Here is a 21,545-nt window from a genome sequence, read left to right as displayed (position 1 = left end):
TTCGTAGCTAGGCGGCATGATGACCGGAACCGGAAGACGGGTGCGGCTACGGAGGCGCGCTACCGGCTGTCGGCTGACAACTTCCTTCTCCAGACACTGCGCTTCAAATCGGGCTGTCGCAGATATATCGTAAAGCGAGAAACGGTTTGGTTCATGTTACTATTGGTACATTTTCTCGTTATTTCAGGCGCTACCACGAACGTGAAGTGTCTCTTTTAGAGAAGGTAAAAAGACAGTCATGAGTGGCGGGAAACGAAATAAGAGACGGAAGGGGTCAAAAAACGAAAACAGTTCCTACGGGACGTATACATGCCAGGGAGTGGAAGAAAGAACTTTGGCGCAACGGCCCCGGGGCAGACATGCACAACAAGGCTCGGCGGTATACCTTTAGTTTTACCCCGTTTGGCGGACGGCCCCTTTGCACCTTGGGAGAGCAAAGCACGAGGTCACATAAAAAAGCACAAGAGCGAAAAAAAAAAAAAAGCCAAACGTAGAAAGAATGCATTCTAAAAACTCAGCAAAACAGCATCGCTTTCAAAAAATTAGAGCACGTATTCGTCGCATTTATGCTTACAGAAATGTAAGCAGATGCTTACGCTTACACAAAGAAAGCGACAAAAGAAAAAAACGAAACTATGAAATAGTTGGCACTATAACTAAAAACAACGAATCGGCCTCGGTAAGAACATTGAGCAATTTACCGCTCTTTAAATGCGAGGAGGAACAAGAGGTATAACTTCAAATCATACGTAAAATTTTATGTCATGGCAGTACCTCAAAAAGTATACGAGGGTTCACCAGTAAACGTCCGAACTCTCTGAAGGCCTAGCGCCGATCTTTGCGCGGTTTTCCCTCGCACGAATGCTCTCTATGCGCGATAGAATAATTGTTGCGGAGGAGTTCTTTAGCTTTTTCCTGTAATTTTTGCAAAGGAGACACAAATATACCTTTAAAAAAATATCCCGCCACCCCGCCCATGTGCTAAGCCTGCATAATCCACCGGAACAAAGAAAAAAAAATTCATGTAAAATTTGGATCGAAACAATTACTCATTTCTCTATAGCCCGCACATTTTGCGAAGCGGGGAAATATTTGGTGACCTACGCAAGACAGTTGAACAAGTTTGTACAGCTTCATTATAAATGCGGCACCCCGCTTTTCTGATGGAGGCAAAAACCATCAACGCCCGTTTGTTTCGAGATTTCGGCGCACGTTAAAGATCCCCAGGTGGTCAAAATTAATCCGGAGTCCTCCTCATACGGCGCGCCTCATCGCCTGTGTAGCGTCGGCGCATTAAACCTCATAATCAAGATCAAATCATAATGTGGCGCCAAGAAGCAGGACGTTGAGGGGGAGGGGAGACAGGCTACAACTCCTCAAGTTCTTGTAGTATACCGGTGAACGCCCTCAAGAGTCTGCCGGATGCCATAGAGACAAGAAGTTCCAAATAAAAATACGCGAAAAATAACGGTGAAAAAAAAAAGTGCGTCTTTGAAGTCTCCGAAATACCGCAAAGGTGATCTTTAGCGGTGCGGAAGATACAGCGACATCAAAAGCACAAGAGAAACAACATTCTTCATAACACTGGCTTAGCCTAGCGCCAAACGGGAAGGCGACCAGTGATGTTCCGTACTGAGAAGAATTATTCCCATTTGTAGGTTCAGAAATTCCCTATTTTCGCATTTCCCCCCGCAGGTTTGTCGAGAATTCCCTGCAAAATTCCCTGCGTTTTCTTTCGGCCGCTGATAGGTCTTTACGTGGTTCCCTGTTCGGTTTTGGGCATTCGCCAGCGCCACCTGCAGTGTCTACTTTACGTAGCCTTCCGGGCGCAGACGTCGTTCAGAGAACCAAAGTTTCAGCGTGAACGAAATTCTACTACATCATCCGCGCAGCATAATTTGACTATGAATTTCACGTTTTGTACCAAACAGCATGTTCAATTTGCATGCTAAAGTTCCAAGTTAAAACTGGCCGTACGAAAAAGAACAAGGCATGTTGGGAAATCGAGGTAATTTTAGCTCAGCGCCGGGACTGCTGGCGCCATCTCTCGTTGACAGCACGCGCTCTAAAGCCCACCCGAAAACTTTTTCTGGGGAATGCATGCAAACAGGCTTCAGCCCTTCAGCCGCTGCCGATTCACGCATTACTACAATACTACTACACGCTTTACGCATCATAACTTCTTGTCATGGGGTATTCTTCCTTCTATGCTCTTTTATGAACTCGATTGGGGGCAGTCTTGGATGCTTGTGGCTAGCGGGAACACGACTGCGGATATTTTAAAATGGAACCAACGAAGTGTTACGGGATCCTTTTAAAAGAAAACAAAGGAATAAATGGTGCGATGTCCCGTTTGCAGACATTATTTTTCCTTTTTGCCTCCACCACTCCCAGAATTCCCTGCATCAGTTGAAGATTCTCTTTCTCCCTGTTGGCGAAAATGAAAGCCGAAAATTCCCCGAATCCGGAAGAATTCCCCTCACGGAACGTCACTGAAGGCTACTAGCACCTGCAGGTGATCTCACATACGCCGCTAATGTCGCTGTCACGACTTTCGCCACCGATAAAGATGCCCCCTTTCCGGGAGGGAACCAAAGCGCACAAGCCAAACACAGACTGCTCAACAAATTATCGAAGACGTGCGCACAGCAACGTACGATTTCCACCAGGCATGCACACAACGCACACGGCGTAATTCCTAACTTCGCGCTACAAGCACAGCAAACATTCGCTATAATGAACTCCTTTTGTTGAAATTATCGCTTTACTCGAAGTTTTTTTTTTTTTTTTTACGGACCCAACTAAGATGCGGGAAGAGCAAATCACCGCCGCTTTACACGAAGTACCGCTTACAACGAAGTTCGTTTTATAACGAAGTGTGTTTCCCGTCCCGAGTATTTCGTTATAACGAGGCTTTGCTGTGATGAGAAAAAAAAAAGAGCCGCAATAAATAAATGCTATTGAAAGCCGCTATCTGTGCGTTCGCACTTAACTGCGTTAAGAGCACACTTCATCAACCTTGGCGTTCGGGCAAAAACCACAACATCCCGCCGTCCTCGCATGCGAAAGGCGATAATTGGGCAACGCAGCTCACCTGCAGAGCTGAGCATTTCTCCTGGCGAATCAAGATCGTGCACGGGCTTCCCTCTGAGTTGGTTGAGGAACCTCTTGGTGGCCTTGGGGAAAGACTGCTCGGATATCTCCATGTACTTTTCGCGCAACCTGAGCGCCGACACGAGCAGCTTCGAGGCCTGGTGCAAGTCCTCCAGGGGAACCTACGGCGGCGAAGCAGAGATCGGCGATCCGAGCTCAGAAAGTTATCCGGCTCGCTTATTGAACGGAGTCGAGGTCACGTGCTCTCGCGCTGGAAGGACACACAGCTCGTTGTAAAGGTAAAGCGCGTCACCTAATCGCGAATTACAAGGCCCCCGAAGATAACCTTTAGGGCGCAGCTCCAAAGCCTGACAGAACGCGATATGGCCCTCTTCATGGAGTCTCAAAGGCCATGCCACACGGGACAGGTAAATATCATTCTGTTCAATGAGCCGGCTTAGAATTTCAACTTTGGAGCAAGTGAAAATTGCCGCCGAGTTGCCGACGGAAAGTCTGTGAACTATTCATAGCTTTTAATCGGATTCCGCCAAACACTTGTGTCACTAATGGCCGGACGTCCGAAAAAAAGAAAGCTCGCCTTATTGAGCTGACACTGGACAGTGGTGCAACGTTTGTACTGAACACACGAAGAAAACTACTGAAATGACGCATGACAGGGGCGTGTGACACGAAAGGGGAGTATTAAGCAGTGCACGCTGTGACTGACCCCGGACGTGTCTTCGCCGCTCACGGCGACCCGCTGGAAGTGGGGCACGAAGTCCAAGTCGTTCAGTTGCGCCAGATTGTCCTCAATCTCCTTGACGTCTCCATCGAAGAAGCTCTTGCGCTCCTCCAGCTCCTTCTGCGCTCTGAAACGGGAACCACCATCAAACCCTTAGCGAGTACACTGTTGCAATATAGGGTGACATGAGCTTTTACAACTTATGAGCGTTCTCTCGGCACCCCACAACCACGTGATTAAAGGTTTGAGTGATTTAGCCCACAGTAGTGTGAAAGTGATCACTAACTTTCTTAAGGTCTCGCGCCCAGCAGAAAATACACGCTGGGTGGGAGGCATGAGACGGCAGCCACCGTACTCCCACACAGACTACAGCGCCGCTGTTCCCCTCCATTCCGACTGCCCGTAAATGTAGAACCTTGACCAGTCATGTTCGTGCGTAACGAAGTCGTTCGATGCCCCCCCTCTATCAAGGAAAACAAGAACGCTCCTGTAAGATGTCGTCACAATGGAAAGAGAACTGTATTCGCCGCTTGTCATCCGCACAGCGTAAGCGTCGCATGCGAGGATCAGGTGGAATGCCTGGCTGAAAAAAACGCGGTGTGTGCCACCTCGACGCAGCAGCCAAGCAGAGACCGCATGACAAGCACGTCGTTTCCCCTGTTACGTTGTGTAGATAGAAGATGAGAAACCGAAGGATTCATGAACAGAAACCGTACGCTTTGCCGCGCGGTCGCTTCGGATTCCGGAGCGAACTGACGCAACCAATGAAGCGGCAGACACATGCGCGCCCGAGCGATCCGGTGTCCGACGCGACAAACTGGCCCGGCGACGGCCCCGCGCTGCCGTTTTGCGGGCGCGTCTTCACGACAAAGGACGCCCGTATTCATGCGTCCCACCTCCCCCTCACGTCACCCGTCTGACGCGTCATCAAAGACGTTTCGGCCACCACCCAGCCAACTCGCCACGCGACAGCTGCGTGCGACGCGGGAAATTATTTAGCAGGTTGGACGCGTCCAGATCGGCCGATCCGGGAGTCTTGCGGCGGTCGGACCGGTTCTCCGAGAAGGAGACGCGTGCGCAAACGCGTCTTTCCGACCACGTGTTTCACCATTAAGTGGTAATACTGCGGCAATGCTGGGGCGCCCAATAGGGTGTCCGGAAACAAGCATCGCGCGGCGGACGAAGAAGGCATCGCCGTGGTCGCGCCGGGAACAGCAGCCTGAGCGGGACGGTCACCTGGCATCGTGCATGTTGACCTTGGCGCGTCGGTCGGCCTCCCTCTGCGAGTCCCAGAAGAGCACCTTCGACTTGCCGCCCTTGGAGCCGACCGTGGTGCTCCTTCTGGCGCTCTTGACATGCGTGATGGCGTAGTACTCGGCCCGCATGGCCTCCGACTCGCCGTTGTCGTCCTGGTAGTCGAGCGAGGACCTGCTCAGCAGCGGCGAGTCGTGGCAGCGCCGTTCCGGCGTCAGCACCGACCCGCCGTCGTCGGCCCCCATCAGCCGCGCGAGCCGCCAGTCGACGCACGGCGGAGACCGCGACCCGGAGCTCGGCCATTGCGGCGTTTGCGACATGCGCGCCGGCCCCGCCGGCATGGGCGCCGGCCTGGGCGCGATCAGGGGAGCATTGATGGCGATCGGCGATGATGATGTGGCCGTCCATGATGAAGATGATGATCTATCGTCGGCGGCCGACGCTCAGGGTAATTAGAGTAGCAGTAGCAAAGAACATTATGCAGCGACGAAGTGGGTGTGGTTCCTTACTCCAGGAGCCCAAGTGACTTGGCGGTCTCTGCCCAGGAGACCGGTAGTTGCTGGACGCGTCCACGTCAGCGCTGGTCATCAGGTTCACCCACAGCTCCGGTATAACAAGAGGAAAGGAAAGAGGTGCGACGGCCTGGTTCTGAGCACACGCAATGATGACATGGGTCAACGTGCTTGGTCGAAAGCAAAATTTGCACCCTGCGGTGGTTACTAGTTGGCGGTGGTCGACATACAAAAGAATGACGCAGGTCAGGTCAGATAAACTTTATTGTTGATAGATAAATAAAGAGCGTTGGTTCCTGGGAGAGTGGTGTCAACCCCTTCTCGTCAAACGGCAAGCAGTACGATCACCCGTGGGCCAGCCTGATGACAACTGTCCGTGTACAGGTGCTTGGTTGCTGAGCAAAACTGCCGCCCATTGCTCAGTGTTTGTATTCACTGGCGAGGCGCACATGAAGGCAACCGTGCGAGTGCGTCGTCACTCGTTACGTAGGGCTCCGCGGGATGGCGGTACTTGTCCGTGCTAAGCACATGACTGTGTTGCACGTTACAAACTCTACCTCACCGAACGCAAAGTATTGCCTCGAGTTCAATGTGAGTGCGATTAATAACATCTGTGTTGACACCACTGTTGAGAATCGGGTTGAAATGGATCAGACAACGCACGCCGCCGTTGTTGTTTTTTTTCTTCTTCGGCGTGCGGGCGCATTGGCCTGAGCCGCGCCATGTCCTTGGCGCATCGGCCATGTCCGTGGCCGTTTACAGTGTTGCCAGGCGAAGAAATTGACAGCTAAGCTTTTCAACGAATGCCACCTATAAGCGCGGTTGATGTGGTGTGTTTTTCGGGGCAAGCACACACCATGAGCAGCGCCGCTCGTTTTGTCTCCTTTCCGCAGCGACACCTCCCCGTAGACGACGACTGGTTGACGCTGCTTGCGCCGCACCTACACACATTTGCATCCTTTCCTTCGTCGTCCATCTTCTTCCGCTTTACGGGTGACGCGTAACGTGCACAGAGCGGGATCGGTCAATGCTTGAGAAGCGGCTGGTCAGCACTAAGCATAATGTAAAAGTCAAGCCGATAGTGTCACTTTCAGTAGTTTATTTCGCATTGGTCTCCATCGACGTCAGAAGAAAAAAACCTCAGCGCACGCCACCTCCCGTTAACGACCCAGATGAAAGTGACGTTAGTAAACGCCGGGGTGACCATCACTGTCGTTTGCAATAAGTGCATACCTATTGCGATTCCGCGATCAATTGATGGTCAGATTCGGTGGATCACCATTTCATGCACTATTTGTTTTTGCCCTTTCTCGCGGTCCACAGTGCGCTTTTTGGTGCAACGATCACTGCGACGTCATAAACTCGGGGTAATTGCTGTTCCGCCGCTTTGCTACGATGTGCACCACAAGAAGCCTACGCTGGCCGCTGCCATATATACAGACGTCTTCCCTCCGCTGACTGGGCGAACGACCGCGACATCTTAGACTTCGCACACCTTACTAACGCGCGGTTTACATTGCGACAGTCCAAGGACAATACGTACGCCCAGGCACACTGGTCATGTTTTCAAGAAAGCACTTTCGTGTCTTCACTCCGTTTCTGCATTTGCAAGCGCCCAGTAAGCGCAGTCTCTCGGCCGCTTGCGGCCGGCATGAACCACCATGGCGGGCTGGATGACGATTATGATATAGTGCGTCAGCCTTAAGAGTGGGCTACTGTAGGCGAAGTCACATGCACACAAAATTCGGACCGAACGGAGGGGTTTTAGACGCGTCCACTGTAAGAATACGTGTCGAGTTGAGGCCAGTCATCAACACCTGCGTATGGCAGGCGTTGATGCCGGTTCGAGCACAGCCCGGTACTTGACGGTAACGGGAAAGTGCGGGTCTCCGGTAATGTGTATATGCCCGCATCTTGACCACTTGATTCTCGCAGGAACGAAACAGTTTCCTCTATGTTGGTTCTTCACGGAAAAAATGAAGGAAGCTCACACTAACGCGTAAGAATTGAAGGTAGCGAGGCTGTACACAACCTTCACGACCATCACGAAGGTTTAAGTCCACGATTGCAGCCGATTTGCTCCTTCTTCGCTGCCGCAACGACATTTACTCCATTGTTAAAGGCGAAAAAGAAGCAGATCGACGAAGCAGAACGAACGAACGGAATGGCCACACATAAACTTGGCGCCCGCAGGTGCAAAGTGTACCCCATCACGTGTTCTGCGTTGAGCAGGAGGCGTGATGATTCCTCTCCCCACAATCACAGCGGAGTGAGTAAGCCGTTCGACTCTCGGGTACCAACTCACGGTCGTGGCCGAGTAGGTAAGACGACTGACTCGGGTGACCTAGCAGACGCAGGCTCGAATCCTGCCGGTGCCATTGAGCTTGAAATTAAACATATTTATTCTCTCTCTCCTTATACCGAGTTTTGTATGTGACACTCCGGAATCAACGAATTGCTACACAGCTTCACTGTCAAAAGCGGGCGCTGATCGGAACGTTTCGCATAATTTACCCAACTCAATATGCAGACACACAACGGCTGTCCCCAAAATTTGAAACCCTAATGCGCAGCAATAGGAGGCAGTGCTCGGCAGCGACTGCTGTGAAGACCAGATCGGTCTGGCTCAGCGCGGGCACGCAAGGCAGAGGCCATTGGAGCCCCGGACCAACGGCGCCATCCCCGCTGAACCCCGTGGGGAGTTGCAGCACACGGCACAGGACTCGGTAGGGTGCCGCCCAACCACGCATAAGAAAAAATATAAATAGGGCTTTGCCCAGTTCCGTTCAGGGACGGAATTCTCAGTTTTATCAATTTGGTGTCCCTTTCTAAGTGTGCCCTTCGCGCGAGCCTTGATTGGCTGAAAGCAGACAACCGGGTGTGACGCAGCACGAGGAGGGCGATATCATTGGTCAGACGTTTCGCAAGGCGCATTACGTAATGACTGAAACGGACGCACAACGGACACCTTCGAAACGGACAAAACTCAGAATTGTGCCCCCGAACGTTTCGCGCGGCCTTACACGTCGTCCGGTTCACTTCCTCCTGGGCCCTGCTTACGTACGTGTGCGCCAAATACGTTCGTTCCGCGATAAGAGACGTTCGACATTCGAGGTGCTGGTACACCTTTGTCCCACCTAGCTTATCGGGTAAAAATAGGTACGGCTATCTCCGCCGCACGTGCGTGTCGGGCGGGTATGTGCGAGCCTATTGCCGTCTCCGCGGCCCAATGATTTCGAGCGATGGTGGAATAACAGAACGGCTGATCTCCCGATCCGCTCCTTGAAGGGAATGTTATACGTCGAATTCCCCATACATTTAAGCCATTTGCACACGACAGGTGTGAAAGAGTGTGACATGATTTTGGCCCCCTCTATAAAGTAGAACAATGAGTTCTTTGCAAGCTACCCTAACCCAAGATCCACAAACCCCTCTCTCGGCAGAGGCTATTTATGCACCCAATTTCGCCCGTACCGATGATAGATAAGGCTAGGAAGCGGCGTGATACGTCGGATGACGCGTATCGCGGACCCATGTATGATATACATAGTCACAAGAAATTGCTTCGTATTGCTGCCGCCGTGAATGCACTCGGAGGACTTATTTTTATTTCTCTTTACTCGCCAACCGTTCAAACACATATCTAGTAAGCCTAAGTATTCTACTCTGCATCACACAAGCGTGCACACTTGCACAAGAACTCACAATAACAGACAGATCCCACTCACACAAATCATCACACAAATATGACTCGCGACTGCACAGGAAGACCGCTTCGTTGTAACGCGCCTCGTCTCCGCGTTATACCAGCGTTACGGCCAATACGGACCTTCGCTGCCCAGATTGCGTCCGGTACCAAGTCAACCCACTGCGCGGATGCTTTTAATCGGGCAATCCCTGCAAGAGACACTCTGCCGCGGTCTCTAATGCAGCGTTCGTTGAAAGTCTCCGCCATCAACGTGCATAATGACCGCGAACAACGTTATTACCACGGAGACGTGCATGGGCAAGATTACATAGCGAGTTACTAAAAGAGGGTGAGGCCCGTGCAAATACCCCGGGAAATCACCCACAAGCCTACGCTCTCACACGTCTCGAAACCGCGGGAAGGGGAGGGGGGGGGGAGGGGGAGAGAGAGACGATTCAATTTCAAGCACATACCCTGGACTCCTCCGAGTCCAAATCGTGGCCACGTTTGTGATACGGGTGCAGGAAGCTCGGCGCTTACTTCTAGACATGCACCGTAAACCGTGCACGGTACAAGCCCTTTTCTCCGGTACAGCCAACTTTTTCAGGGTCACAGCGATCGGGCGCAGCAGCAAGAGGGGGAGGCGAAAGCGAAAAAGCTCCGACTCACCTGTTTCCTTTCTCCCTGCAGCATGTGGTAGGAAAGAGGAGAATGGGCAGCATTTTATTGCACTGCTCGGCACAAGCCTCCGCGGCGGCACCAAGAGTAGAGGCCGGAGAGCGATGAAACAACGCTTCTCCATCGGCCTCCGCAGTCAGATCTGGCAGAGCTCGCGCGCGCGATTTCGCGCGTCGCGAGACAAGAAGCGGTACGGAAACTCGAGAGAGAGATGCTCCGTGCGACGCGCAGCAGCGCCTCGTGTTTACAAACAGGCCGTCGTCGCGTGACGGAAGGGAAATGCGAGAGCGACGACGTCCTCGAGGAGTATCGCCACGGGACGCATCCTGCGCGCGAGGAACTCCACGGCTGCTGCGCGCGCGTTTTCCGCGATCGTCGGTCACACGAGTGGTGTCGCGTATACGCGAACACCCTCTCACGTTCGCGCCAAAAAGGGAACAACAAAAGCAAAGAATCACGCTCGGAGTAGCTCTAAAGAGAATGTGTACACCGAACAACATCATCGAAGCAAATAATTGAGGAAAAAATTACTCCCACCTCCCCTCGCGGGAACCCCTGTGTAGATGCGACGCACAGGGGGTTCCGTTGTTGTTTCCGTTAGGTTGATTCTCCCATCGCGTGAAACGTGCCGTGAACCCCCTGCCGCGGCTATGACGCAACGTGGCGCGGCTATGACGCAACACAATCCAACACAATCCACTTTAATCCAATCCAACCCAAATCCAATCCAATCCAATCGAATCCAATCCAATGCCCCTCGCGAGGGAGTGTTCGCTATCGGAGAGGAGAGGGGGTGAGCGGCGGAGAGCGCAGCTCGCGCGGCGAGGAGAATGGGGGAGGGGTGTGGACGGACAACGACAACGCCGTATGGAGGGACAAGGCGAGTGAATGAGATGCCGTCGCATCTAAAATGTTGAAGGACGCCCGAAGGGAATCTGTAACACTTCTGATAAACGCTTTCACTCTTTCATTCGCGTCGGAAAGCACTGCGAAAGCTACAGTTATCGCCAGCACGGAGCGCCAACGAATGATTACTCGTCGCGGGAGATACGCTTTCCGTTTCTGCTTTGCTTCTGTGGCTTTCTCTTTAACGTCTACCAAACGCGGCTATCGGCCGGCCTTCTTTCAGTTAGAACTGCAACTGAAAGAAAAGAAGGCCGGCCAATAGCCGCTACACCGCCATAATGACGTAATTCCAGCGGTCGAAGAACGCCAAGACCGGGAAAGATCTTTTGAGCAGGTTTCTTATATATGTGATGGGCACAGAGCCGTGACTTTTGGCTGAGGCACATTGCGACCCCCCAATTTAAGTACTGCGTGTGTTAGTTGACTACGTCCTGCAGGCATTTAAGATTTCGAAAAAAAGTTGAAAGAAGTGTTGCAGGGTCCCTTTAAGCTTAGAGCTTGATAGATAGCGTTATCGGCGCCCGTCCATATCACACGAAAAAAAAAAAAAACTTTCCGGAAGGCATGAACTTGCCACTCCTGCTTGCACGCAGTCACTTACAGTGGCAGCGCCTTGGGATCTCGTGGGTTCCAGTGGGGGCCGCAAGGTGGCGCTACGGGATTTTTCGCTCACGGTCAACGTTACGGTCTACGCGGAGGCCAACGCTACGGGTTAAAAAAAAAGAACTTTGTGAATGATGTTCATGGCCAACTAAACGCGGGGAACACAAAGCAATTTGAGGTTTCTCCAGATGCTGCCGTCGCCTTTACTTATTCTGCTGCGCTACTTCCTTTTTCAAAGCGAAAATCTTAGACTTCTATGTTTCAAGCACGCGCATTGTGAGGTACATAAAATCGTGAGGTAAAAATTTACCGCCCATTCCTAAAGAAAGTAAAAAGAAGCGCGAACGAGAAAAGTGAGTCCAACCTTCGATGAAAACGCGTCAAATCGATCGTCATGCCTTCAAAGACCCAAACCGCAAACGAAGAGCGAACCCATGCGACCATTTTTCGCGCACTAAGTAAACACACCTACGAAGGATCTAAATGTAGACCGATACGTGGTTTATGAGACATGAGACAAAGGGATACTATTGTAGTCCCTCTCCATGATCGATGCGTGTACTGTTTTATGTAGAACCGTTACTTTCTGATTGACTGATTGATTGATTGACTGATTGACTGATTGATTGATTGATTGATTGATTGATTGATTGATTGATTGATTGATTGATTGATTGATTGATTGATTGTAGGGTTTAACGCGCCGACGCAACGCAGGCGATGAGGCGCGCCGTAGTGGAGGGCTCCGGATTAATTTCGACCACCTGGGGATCTTTAACGTGCGCCGAAACCTCGTACACACGGGCGTTTTTGCTTTCAGCCTCCATCAGAAAAGCGGCCGCCGCGGTCGGGAATCGAACCCGCGATCTCGCGCTCAGCAGCGCAACGCCTTAGCCACTGAGCCACCGCGGCGGGTAACCGTTACTTTTTGGTCATTTTCAAGTACCCGTTTTGACACAACGGCAGCCAGGTTCCACGCACGCGCAGTGTGCCCAGAGATCTTATCAGAGCTTTTCGGTCGACCAACCGGTCTATGGGGAAATGCATTCGTTTTTCGACAGGACGCCACCAGCCCCCACTATAGGAAAGCTTGCGCTTTAAAAAGAAAATCGGAGCGCGAGCCGGGAAATGGAAACAGCAGCGATGGAGAAGGGTATGCCGCTGCCGCACGTGCCGTACGAGCCGCCTTGAGAGCTTGGTACCGACGGAGGCGAACCGGAGGGGGTTGACCACGGATAGCGGAGAGGAGCGAGCCTCGAAGGGTGCTTGTTGCCCACAGGGCTAGTCAAGAGGTGACGGGCGCCTCCGCAAAGTTCAACAGAATTGCTCAACAGAAAATCAACAGCAAGTATACGATTTCGCCTTCACGTTCTTGGAAAGTTTCTAAGGATCCTCCATATTATTTTTTTTTCTTTTCAGACAATGTCCTGATAACGCGGTACGAAGCTACGGGGCAGATGCTGTAATCTTCCCAATTTCGGTGCGCAATTCTGAGTGCACTTTCTCGCAATATTATAACGCCAGACCCCAGATTCGCTATCTTCATACAATGACGTATACCAGTTAATGTACGCACCAATTAATACGCGCCCTGCTCGATCCCCCTCCGCGTTAGAGCTGACTTCGATCTAACGAAGTCCCCAGGACCCACGAATTATTTCGTTAAGCCAGGAACTCTGGGAAATTGAGAAGTCGTTACGATCACGGGCAACCGCCAGGGGACTCCGAATGTTTTTTTTTTTTGTTAAACCAGAAAATTCGTAAAACCGAATATCGTAAAATACAGGTTTAACCAATGCTTACGGACACTTTGGTTCAATACATTGCTTTCAAGCGGAGCGCAACATTTAAGCACGAAAAGTTTCAAACACAGCCAATACGTACACTTACGACACCAAGCAAAAAAGTGCCTCCAATGAGCGCCCCTGTCTAACTTTTTAGTCTAAGGGAAAATAGTTATCCAAGAGGCAGTGGAACGATCAAACTGTAAATGCTTTATCTAAATCTTTAGTAGGTAAAGTTCGGAGTTCGCTACTAACGGTCCAAAATTTCCCCACCAAGTGAAAAGTGCGTTCGAAAGTGCCGTTTCTTTACCACTATCCTCCTTGCCGATTGATAACGTTGCTTTGAAGGCCCAACAGCAGGACCGCGAGGTATAATTAAACAAACGGCGACCCAATTTAACCTGTTGTACTAAGTGTGGATAGCGAACAAATAGTGAATACTAACAGTAAAATAGCATTGAATAAGAATTTCTTGGATTGTAACACCCAACCAAAGCATCGAGGGACTCTGACTCAACGGTTAGACGTCACGGCTGTGCCCGCGAGGCGCATGCGAGGGCACTTGCATCTCCTCGTATCCCGATCCTGACACAGAAACTAGGGCCCGAAACTTCGACTAAATAGTTAAATTGCAGATTATGTAAGTTTAACTGCATTAATATTACCGCCACCAATAAAAAAACACGGTACATTGATTCCAATGTCGCTAGCCCCACGAGACGTCTCCAAACAGGTGACCTGCGACGGCACTTGGCTCGGGTCAACAACCACAAGAATAACCCTCCACCGCAATACGCTGTAACGCGAATGGCCAGACATAATGAGCGCCGCCTAATGACATCTCCTCCTAACAGCCCCTCGCATTCGTTGAGGTCGCCCAACGGGCAGGAATATCGGCGTCGCCTAATGGTCCTTCAAGAGAGCAGCGGCCGACATTAATCAAGCAAGCTGTCCCTCGAAAACAGCGCCATAAAAGCACAAGGGCATCCTCTTCCAGGCCAGAAAACGAAAACCTGTCTCAATCCCCCCCGCCCGCCCCCGCCCATCGTCGCCTTAGCACAGTGGAGGACTTAAACAATCTACTCGACATCGACGCACGTTAATGCGAGTTTTGTTCTTAAAGTTTTTTGATTGACACCTACAAACGTGACATACGTTTTTATTCTTGTGTTTTTTTTTTACCAGGCGTTATTTTCATTTTAAAGCGTCTCAGGTAAGAGCATAGGGGCGCTTCCGTGTTGTAGATTGTCTAGACTGTAACTACAGTTCCAATAGAAAACTTTTATTCGCCAATGGGGGACAGTGTGGAACACACGCTGTCAAAACCAGTTTAGCTGACGGCGTGTACATTTGATTGCTTCTTGGACACACAACGCGTTCGCGGAACGGATCGTGTACGCTGCTATTGAACCAATACGACTTCTCGTTTCGTCGCAACTCAAGATCATTAACGCTACAGAAAACTGAGTAGCCGTTCGTGCGGCCGAACGCCATTAAAAAGCGCGCGGCTACTACGTTTCCAGCTGCGCCGATGCAAGTCTCGTTAACGACTTCTTCCCGCCTACAGCGATCAGTCACTCCCCTAGTCGTATGAAAGAAAGGCCAAAGAACACCTACGCGACCGAAACGATAAACATTAGCTGAAAGTTTGAGCTAAAATTCAGGCCGATATTTCGCTAGAGGTTTCTTTTTTTATCGAATCAATCGAGCGGGCGTAATTCAGGTCGTCGAGTTACTGGAAAATAGCGGGGATAGAGAACTCTTCCCGGAGGATCGTGCCAAACAGATTGAGGGGCCTCGTTCGCAACGTCAAATTGGCCAAAGCGATTGGCAGAACGTGGCTCGTAACAGTGAATTAAATGTAGTCTTTGGCTCAGGAAACACAACCATATTTCTACTTAACAGAACACTGCTAATGTCTGCTACCCACCTACGGCTTGCCTAAAAAGTGTCCCCGTATTTTTTTTTTTTTTTGCGCTGAAAAAATGTTGCCATACGTGAAATACTCCACCTGTGTTAGCAATCGCACAATGTATGTGCCTCTATTATTACTCCCTGCAAACGGTACGCGAGAAGCCCTTCAGGAAAATTTTACCTAGGTGCTTCATTTCTCAATTAATTAAGAAAGCACTGCGCTAAGTTAAGATGGACGAAGGACAGTGAAACACGAGGTGCACGCATACGAAGGCGCATAGTTTTCTTAGAGCTATAGCCCGCAAGCAAGCTCTCAATGACTATTTTTCATTTCCGTTAATATAACAGACTATGTTATGAAATTTTATGAGCACTATGGGTACCTTGGAACATTATTTGTGTATTAATTTGAAATGCTAATAAAGCTCTGTAAAATTCCGTTACGAACTGCATAATTCCCGCTGTGCTTCTTCGTTAGCACTGCACATTTGGTTGTTACCCACCGCCCTCTCCCTTTCTGTAACGGCATGAGGTGATGAAGGTAGACTAAATAAACACATACCTACTGTTCATGAAACACTGCTAACAGTGTTTGTTACGTATTTTCTGCATCTATACAGTCCAAACTAGTAGCAATCGACTTCTTATGCCGCTTGTCCTTAGTGTCAATTTTGTACAGCCGAAGTTTCTGGCTTCTCTAAATCAGCTGACAGACCAATTATCTTCATTTACGCTATTATAACGATTACAAGCGGAACATTCGCGAAATCTGCATTATTGTGGAAACGCAGGGCGGTATACGGTTTGCCATTTTACGTAATTGCGTAATATTTTTCTTACTTTTTCTAGTTTTTCAAAATTTCGCTCGACCAATGATCTCCGTTTACGCTGCTATGACAATTATTGTGGAACTGCAGGGCGTTACACGTTTCGTCATTTTCCGCTATTTTTTGTACTTTTTTATTTTTTTAGTTTCCCAAAATTTCGTGCGACTCCATTTACGCCATTACGGCGACTACAGGCGGAACTTCCGCGATATCTGCATTTTTGCGGAAATGCAGGGCGTTACACGGTCCTGGCTGTGGGCGTATCGGCAAAGAATGCTACGCAATAAAAAGGAAAGAGAAAGAAGCTCTGCCGGGAACACCGACGCTAAACAGAACACAAACGTTTCGAGGTCGGCCAAGATCTGCTTCGCTTACAGCAGTACTTTTTAAAGGGTCGCGTCTCGTCATTTTCAAGATTCTTACTCCCTATTCAATGCAGAAACGTAAACAGGCGATGCCTCAGTTCAAGGGCATTTTCCCTTCCTACCGAGCTCCGCTCTTCCGCTGCCCGCACGAGCGAACCAATCTGGTATTCTTTTTTTCGGCCATTTGTCGCTGACAAAGAAGCGAAGCTTCTCGGAATAAGAAAGATAGGGCCGCACCACTAATCTAGACAGGTTATAAAAGCAGCCCAAGAAACGTCGGCGCGCAGTTCCGTTCCATCCTGCGGCATAGCTTTGACGAAGAAACAAAATGTCTTTCCTCTCCGGATCTTGACTGGGCGATTCGAGGAATCCCTTTAAACGAAGCCGCGCGTGCCTCCAACGTGGGCGCGAAAGGGGAATAAACAGCGAACAGCTCCGCGGTAACGTCGGAATAGATGCTTCTCTTTTCTGGCAACGTCGGAACAGAACCGCCAAAAACTCTTTTCTAGCGATTGCTAGATTTCGGCTAGCTCCGATGGACCCGTCGGGATCGTTCTTGACGTAGCGAATAGATTTCGTTGGTTCGCGAAATATGGAACACTGCAAAAGGGACGAATCAGCTGAGGCATGTTGCGCAAAAGGAAGAAGCGCAGTGAACGAGGTTGAAGGAAGGTGCACAGGACGAGCGCTGATGTGGAAAAAAAAAAAAAAAAACGGAGAAAGCTTCGGTGGCATATTTCGCTGTGCTTGTTTGGCGCGCCCCTGCTCTTCATTACAATTACACCGCGATTGCAACACACACTAACTTTAATGTCGCTATGTCGTTATCAACGGCACTGTAAAGTCATATCCATGACTATTGATTGATTGTAGGGTTTAACGCGCAGACGCAACGCAGGCGATGAGGCGCGCCGTAGTGGAGGGCTCCGGATTAATTTTGACCACCTGGGGATCTTTAACGTGCGCCGAAATCTCGTACACACGGGCGTTTTTGCTTTTCGCCTCCATCAGAAAAGCGGCCGCCGCGGTCGCATATCCATGACTAATTGTGGTAAGTGGGTGTATACTTAAACAACAACAAAAAAAAAAGTTGAAAAAAAGATTAAAAATTGCGCTTCACACGTGAAGAATCAGATTGGCGCCCTCAAGGAAGAAGTTCAAATTTTAGAATCCTCCTCATACGGCCGACTAGTAATATGCACGTGTAACGTGTGCTGCGTGAGTGCGTGAACGCAAGCGTGGCAAGGGAAGGGGGGAACGCAGCGTCTCGACCCCAGTCGCGCATGAAAAAAAAGCCGGAAAGTCTCAAAAGTGGCAAATTTGTCTAACTAAGGAATTTAATATTTCGGATGCGGTCTTCCCTTCCACGTCAACATTTTAATCTTCATCAGTTGCCAGTCAAAGAGGTCGGTGCTAGTTTTTCTCCTTCGCCTAGTCCCGATTATCGGATCATAAATACAAACCGTCAACCTAATCCCGCTCTCGTCTGTCACAGCGCGTATAGACAATTGTCCAAATGTATACCATTAATGGTATACATTTGGACTCGGCGTTATTGTAACAATTTGCTCCCATTAATGTCGAAGTTAACGGAAACAAAAGTGATTAATAAACTGAAGTTTAAAGTTCACGATGTGTAGCTTTACTCTGTTGGCCCGATTTACCGGCACTTTTTAAAATGCGATAATTAGATTCGCCAGTGCCGTTTCCGTCGCACCTGCTTCCTCAGCGATGATCCGCCGTGACGAGATGCTGGAACGAAGATGGTACTTACGGAGTGCAACCGCTTTCAACCTTTATGAACTTCCGTGAACGCGCAGGGTCAACATTAACCAGAAGTTCAGCGGGTATAAAAATTTCAAAGACCGAGATATATCATCAAACCACGGAGTGGCGTCACTGCAGTTCAGTGTGTGGGGTGACCGAAAACGGCTCCAAACTTTTTCTATTCCTAAATTTACACCTCAAACTAAACCTCTAGACCTGTAGTGAGTAGAGAAATAAAATGATACACGTATCAACCTCCGCAAAGCAGCCACACAGACAAGAGTGTTCTTAACTTAAGTTCGCAAACTGCACAGCCATGATTGCTAAACTTAGTTTTAGTAATCGTGTTAGAACGTAGTGTGAAACATTCGGTATCGGTTTCAATTCTTACGGGGGAAGAGAAAAGTTCGAACCTTTTTCCCCAACGTGTGGTGGAAAATTTCGAACGCGCTTTTTTAGCTAGACTAGCCAGAACATCCAAAAAAGCAGAAATTCTAGAAACGCAATTTACTTGTACAGACGAATCACTGTGCTTCTGGTAAGTGCTGCACGCCATTCAGATGTGCTCAGGTAATCGGTTGCTGCACCTTGGCTCACTGTAGTCGGTTTGTTCCAAGTTACGACAATTGCGCGGTACGCTTTTACGCTCACCGATATCGCACATAAGCTAGGCCAAGGAGGTTGAGGAATGCACCTCACGTCGGGAATGTTTCGAGCGAATACGCACATGCGCGAATAATATTGCGTAAACAACTGCACTTTGTATACAGGTTATACAACATAACAAAGAAATGTGGGTGACCTCAACTACACCAACTGTCCTGTTTCCTGTTACACTCCGCGAAAGCTCGCTGATTACGTTGCGAGCGCACACGCTGCAGCTCGCTCTTGCCTGGAGAAAGATGGCCACCAACCGGCTTCACCGGCTCGCGTGGGCGTGTACACTCGAATCTTGTTATAACAAAGTAGCATCGGGGCAGCAAATTAGTTCGCTATATGCTATATTCGTTATAACACTAGAGGTAATAATCGGCTATAACAAATCTTTATCTGGCTCGCGCAAAAATCCTAGATACAAAAAAAAACCGCAATATTCTAGGCTTCGAACACACTTTAAACGAGGTAATCCTTAGCTATCTTCTTGTGGTATTTCAAACGAAATGGACCGGTTGGAAGTATGAGAGCAAGACCTTACAACAGAACAAAGTTCTTTTTACGAAACAGGCCTTCGTTCTTATTTCGGACCAATTGAATGCGCTGTTGCGGCGGACGACCGAAATTTGGCTACTTCTGTAAACGATTAAAAAAAAGGTTGTGTTCTCTTTCAACTTTTTATCTTGATTTTTTATGCTAGTTTTGGGGTTTTAGAGCCTCACGCGTACAAAGTATTTTTTTTTTCGTTACAGCCGATATCACGCGGCGCTCGCGGTTTCGGTTTTATTATAAAAACAATAAATGTCCCTGAAATACAGCGTGGCCAACCCAAGTTCGTATTTAGTTCGCTATATCCGATTATTCGCTATATCAGTGTTCGTTATAACGAGGTTCAACTGTATAGGGAACCCCCACTCCAGTCTTTTTAAACCTCCTCGCATAAAACACAAACGTTCCTCCATTTCGCCTTCGCTAAAATGTACCCAGCCACCGCATCTGACACTCGAACGTGCGAATGATGCTGCCAGTACGAAGCATTCGCCAACCACTTAGCAGACGCGGGTTAGGCAGAGCGCTAGATTCTTTCTCTTCCGTATCTTACCGTCAGACAAGGAAAGTCTGCGCGACAATCACTTCTCTCTTCCGAGAGGGACGTCAAAAGGGCCGCAACAGCGCCTCAATGCAGGCTCAACAGGGGACCACTGCATTGCGACACCACAAGTCTTCATCGGGCCAAGACTGAGATACGACCCGAGTCGGGGATGGTCGCAGATGGGGAGCAACGCGCAAGGATCTACTGACGCAAAGCGTGTGTGTGAGAGGAGCTAGCTGAACGGGCCCTCATGCGGAAACGGGTCAGCGCGACAAATGTAGCTCCCTCTTTCACACTTCCCCCTTTCCACTCGCCCATTAACGTTCACCCAGGATAACCACTTCAACCTTTTCCTAGGAGCCCGTTGTTCGAAGGGCGCGGGAATACTCGAAACCCGAATCGAACAATCCTTCCCACTCGATTCGTATTCGATTCGGGTTTTTGATATTTGACATTAGCCAAATATTCTGGCGCTTTACAATTGTTCGGGCCCGTTATCTCATCTTCCAAACCCACTTTTGCAACCGAAGCTCGGGGCGCGAGAATATACGGCGCAAGTGTCACACAGCGGAGAGCGCGCAAACGCCATTTGTTTCCCCCTCTCTCACTCGCATTTACTGTGGCCCGAGAGGCGTAAAATTTAATTTTTTCCAACACGTAGTTATTCGATTTAATATTCGAAACTTCTTTTTCGTTTATTTTTGCGAATATCCGTATTCAATTCAATTCGTCACTATTCGACCACCCCTACTTAACTTGTCCGCGCAGACTCTGCGTTACGGGACTCTTTTCGCGGAAGCGGGGAAAGCACCGCGACATAGCCGTCCATTACTCGCGTGCGCTGTGCAGCAAGCTGCGATGCGGGGAAGGCAACAAGGCAGGAGAAGAATGCAAGTTGGCGCGGACGGGTAAACCCCGATTGCCTCTAGGCAATAATTACGGGCCTCATTCCGTCTCGATGGGCCCCCCAGTGCATCGTTGTAACGTGATCGTGAAGACGAGAGAGAGAGAGAGAGAGGAGAGAGAGAGAGAGAGAGAGAGAGAGAGAGAGAGAGAGAGAGAGAGAGAGAGAGAGAGAGAGAGAGAGAGAGAGAGAGAGAGAGAGAGAGAGAGAGAGAGAGAGAGAGAGAGAGAGAGAGAGAGAGAGAGAGAGAGAGAGAGAGAGAGAGAGAGAGAGAGAGAGAGAGAGAGAGAGAGAGAGAGAGAGAGAGAGAGAGAGAGAGAGAGAGAGTACCTGGTGGAGAGCTGCTGCTGCATGACCTTTCGGGACTCCTGCAGCTCGATGGGGAAGTGGGGCACCTCGTAGGGCGCCGAGATCTCGTTGCCCATCACCTTGGCCTTCTCGCGGCAGTGCGAGATGATCGTCTCGGCCGCCGCCTGGTAGCACTCGTCGCCAGCGCCGGAGCCCGGCTCGAGGATCTCGGGCACGTCGAAAGCGGGGCTCCGCCAAACTGCCGCACACGGGCGGGGACTCGCTGCCTGCGTTCAAAGAAGGCAACACAGAACATCATTGACGGCATAAGCCACAAGCGGCTCAAGATGCTGGAGCCGAAAAAAGCCAGCTGCCCCCATCGCATCATCTGAACTCTGGGGGAACGAATCGTTGGAAGGAAACGAAGGAGCGGACAGAGCTGCGCGAGAACTTAGAAAGCGCCCAGCCCACAG

General features: G+C 49.9%; 2 protein-coding genes across 7 annotated transcripts in view; both read right to left on the bottom strand.

Annotated features, from left to right (window-relative positions):
• Ampdeam (AMP deaminase) overlaps positions 1–21,358 on the bottom strand; it is a 67,546-nt gene extending 46,188 nt beyond the window's left edge. For 2 of the 6 annotated variants that reach the window (XM_077707494.1, XM_077707496.1), the window contains exons 1-4: positions 9,959–10,097; positions 3,821–3,962; positions 3,095–3,275; positions 386–424 (exon numbers count right to left, since the gene is read on the bottom strand). In XM_077707494.1, the coding sequence (XP_077563620.1) occupies positions 386–424; positions 3,095–3,275; positions 3,821–3,962; positions 9,959–10,011 (415 nt within the window). In that variant the 5' untranslated portion in view covers positions 10,012–10,097. Of the gene's footprint in view, positions 1–385; positions 425–3,094; positions 3,276–3,820; positions 3,963–9,958; positions 10,098–21,114 lie in introns of those variants that run through there. The other 4 variants (XM_077707498.1, XM_077707499.1, XM_077707495.1 and 1 more) reach the window with 4 other exon arrangements.
• Positions 21,209–21,545, bottom strand: part of LOC144179909 (uncharacterized) — a 107,266-nt gene continuing 106,929 nt past the window's right edge. The window contains exon 3 of the mRNA XM_077708332.1: positions 21,209–21,359. Coding sequence (XP_077564458.1) covers positions 21,209–21,359 — 151 coding nt within the window. The remainder of the gene's footprint in view (positions 21,360–21,545) is intronic.

This window comes from Haemaphysalis longicornis, unplaced genomic scaffold (genome assembly GCF_048455015.1).
Source record: "Haemaphysalis longicornis isolate Haplotype H1 unplaced genomic scaffold, Haemaphysalis longicornis Haplotype H1 scaffold_4, whole genome shotgun sequence".
NCBI lineage: Eukaryota > Metazoa > Arthropoda > Arachnida > Ixodida > Ixodidae > Haemaphysalis > Haemaphysalis longicornis.
The sequence above is the reverse complement of the archived record's forward strand: the minus strand, read 5'-3'. Positions and strand labels throughout refer to the sequence as shown.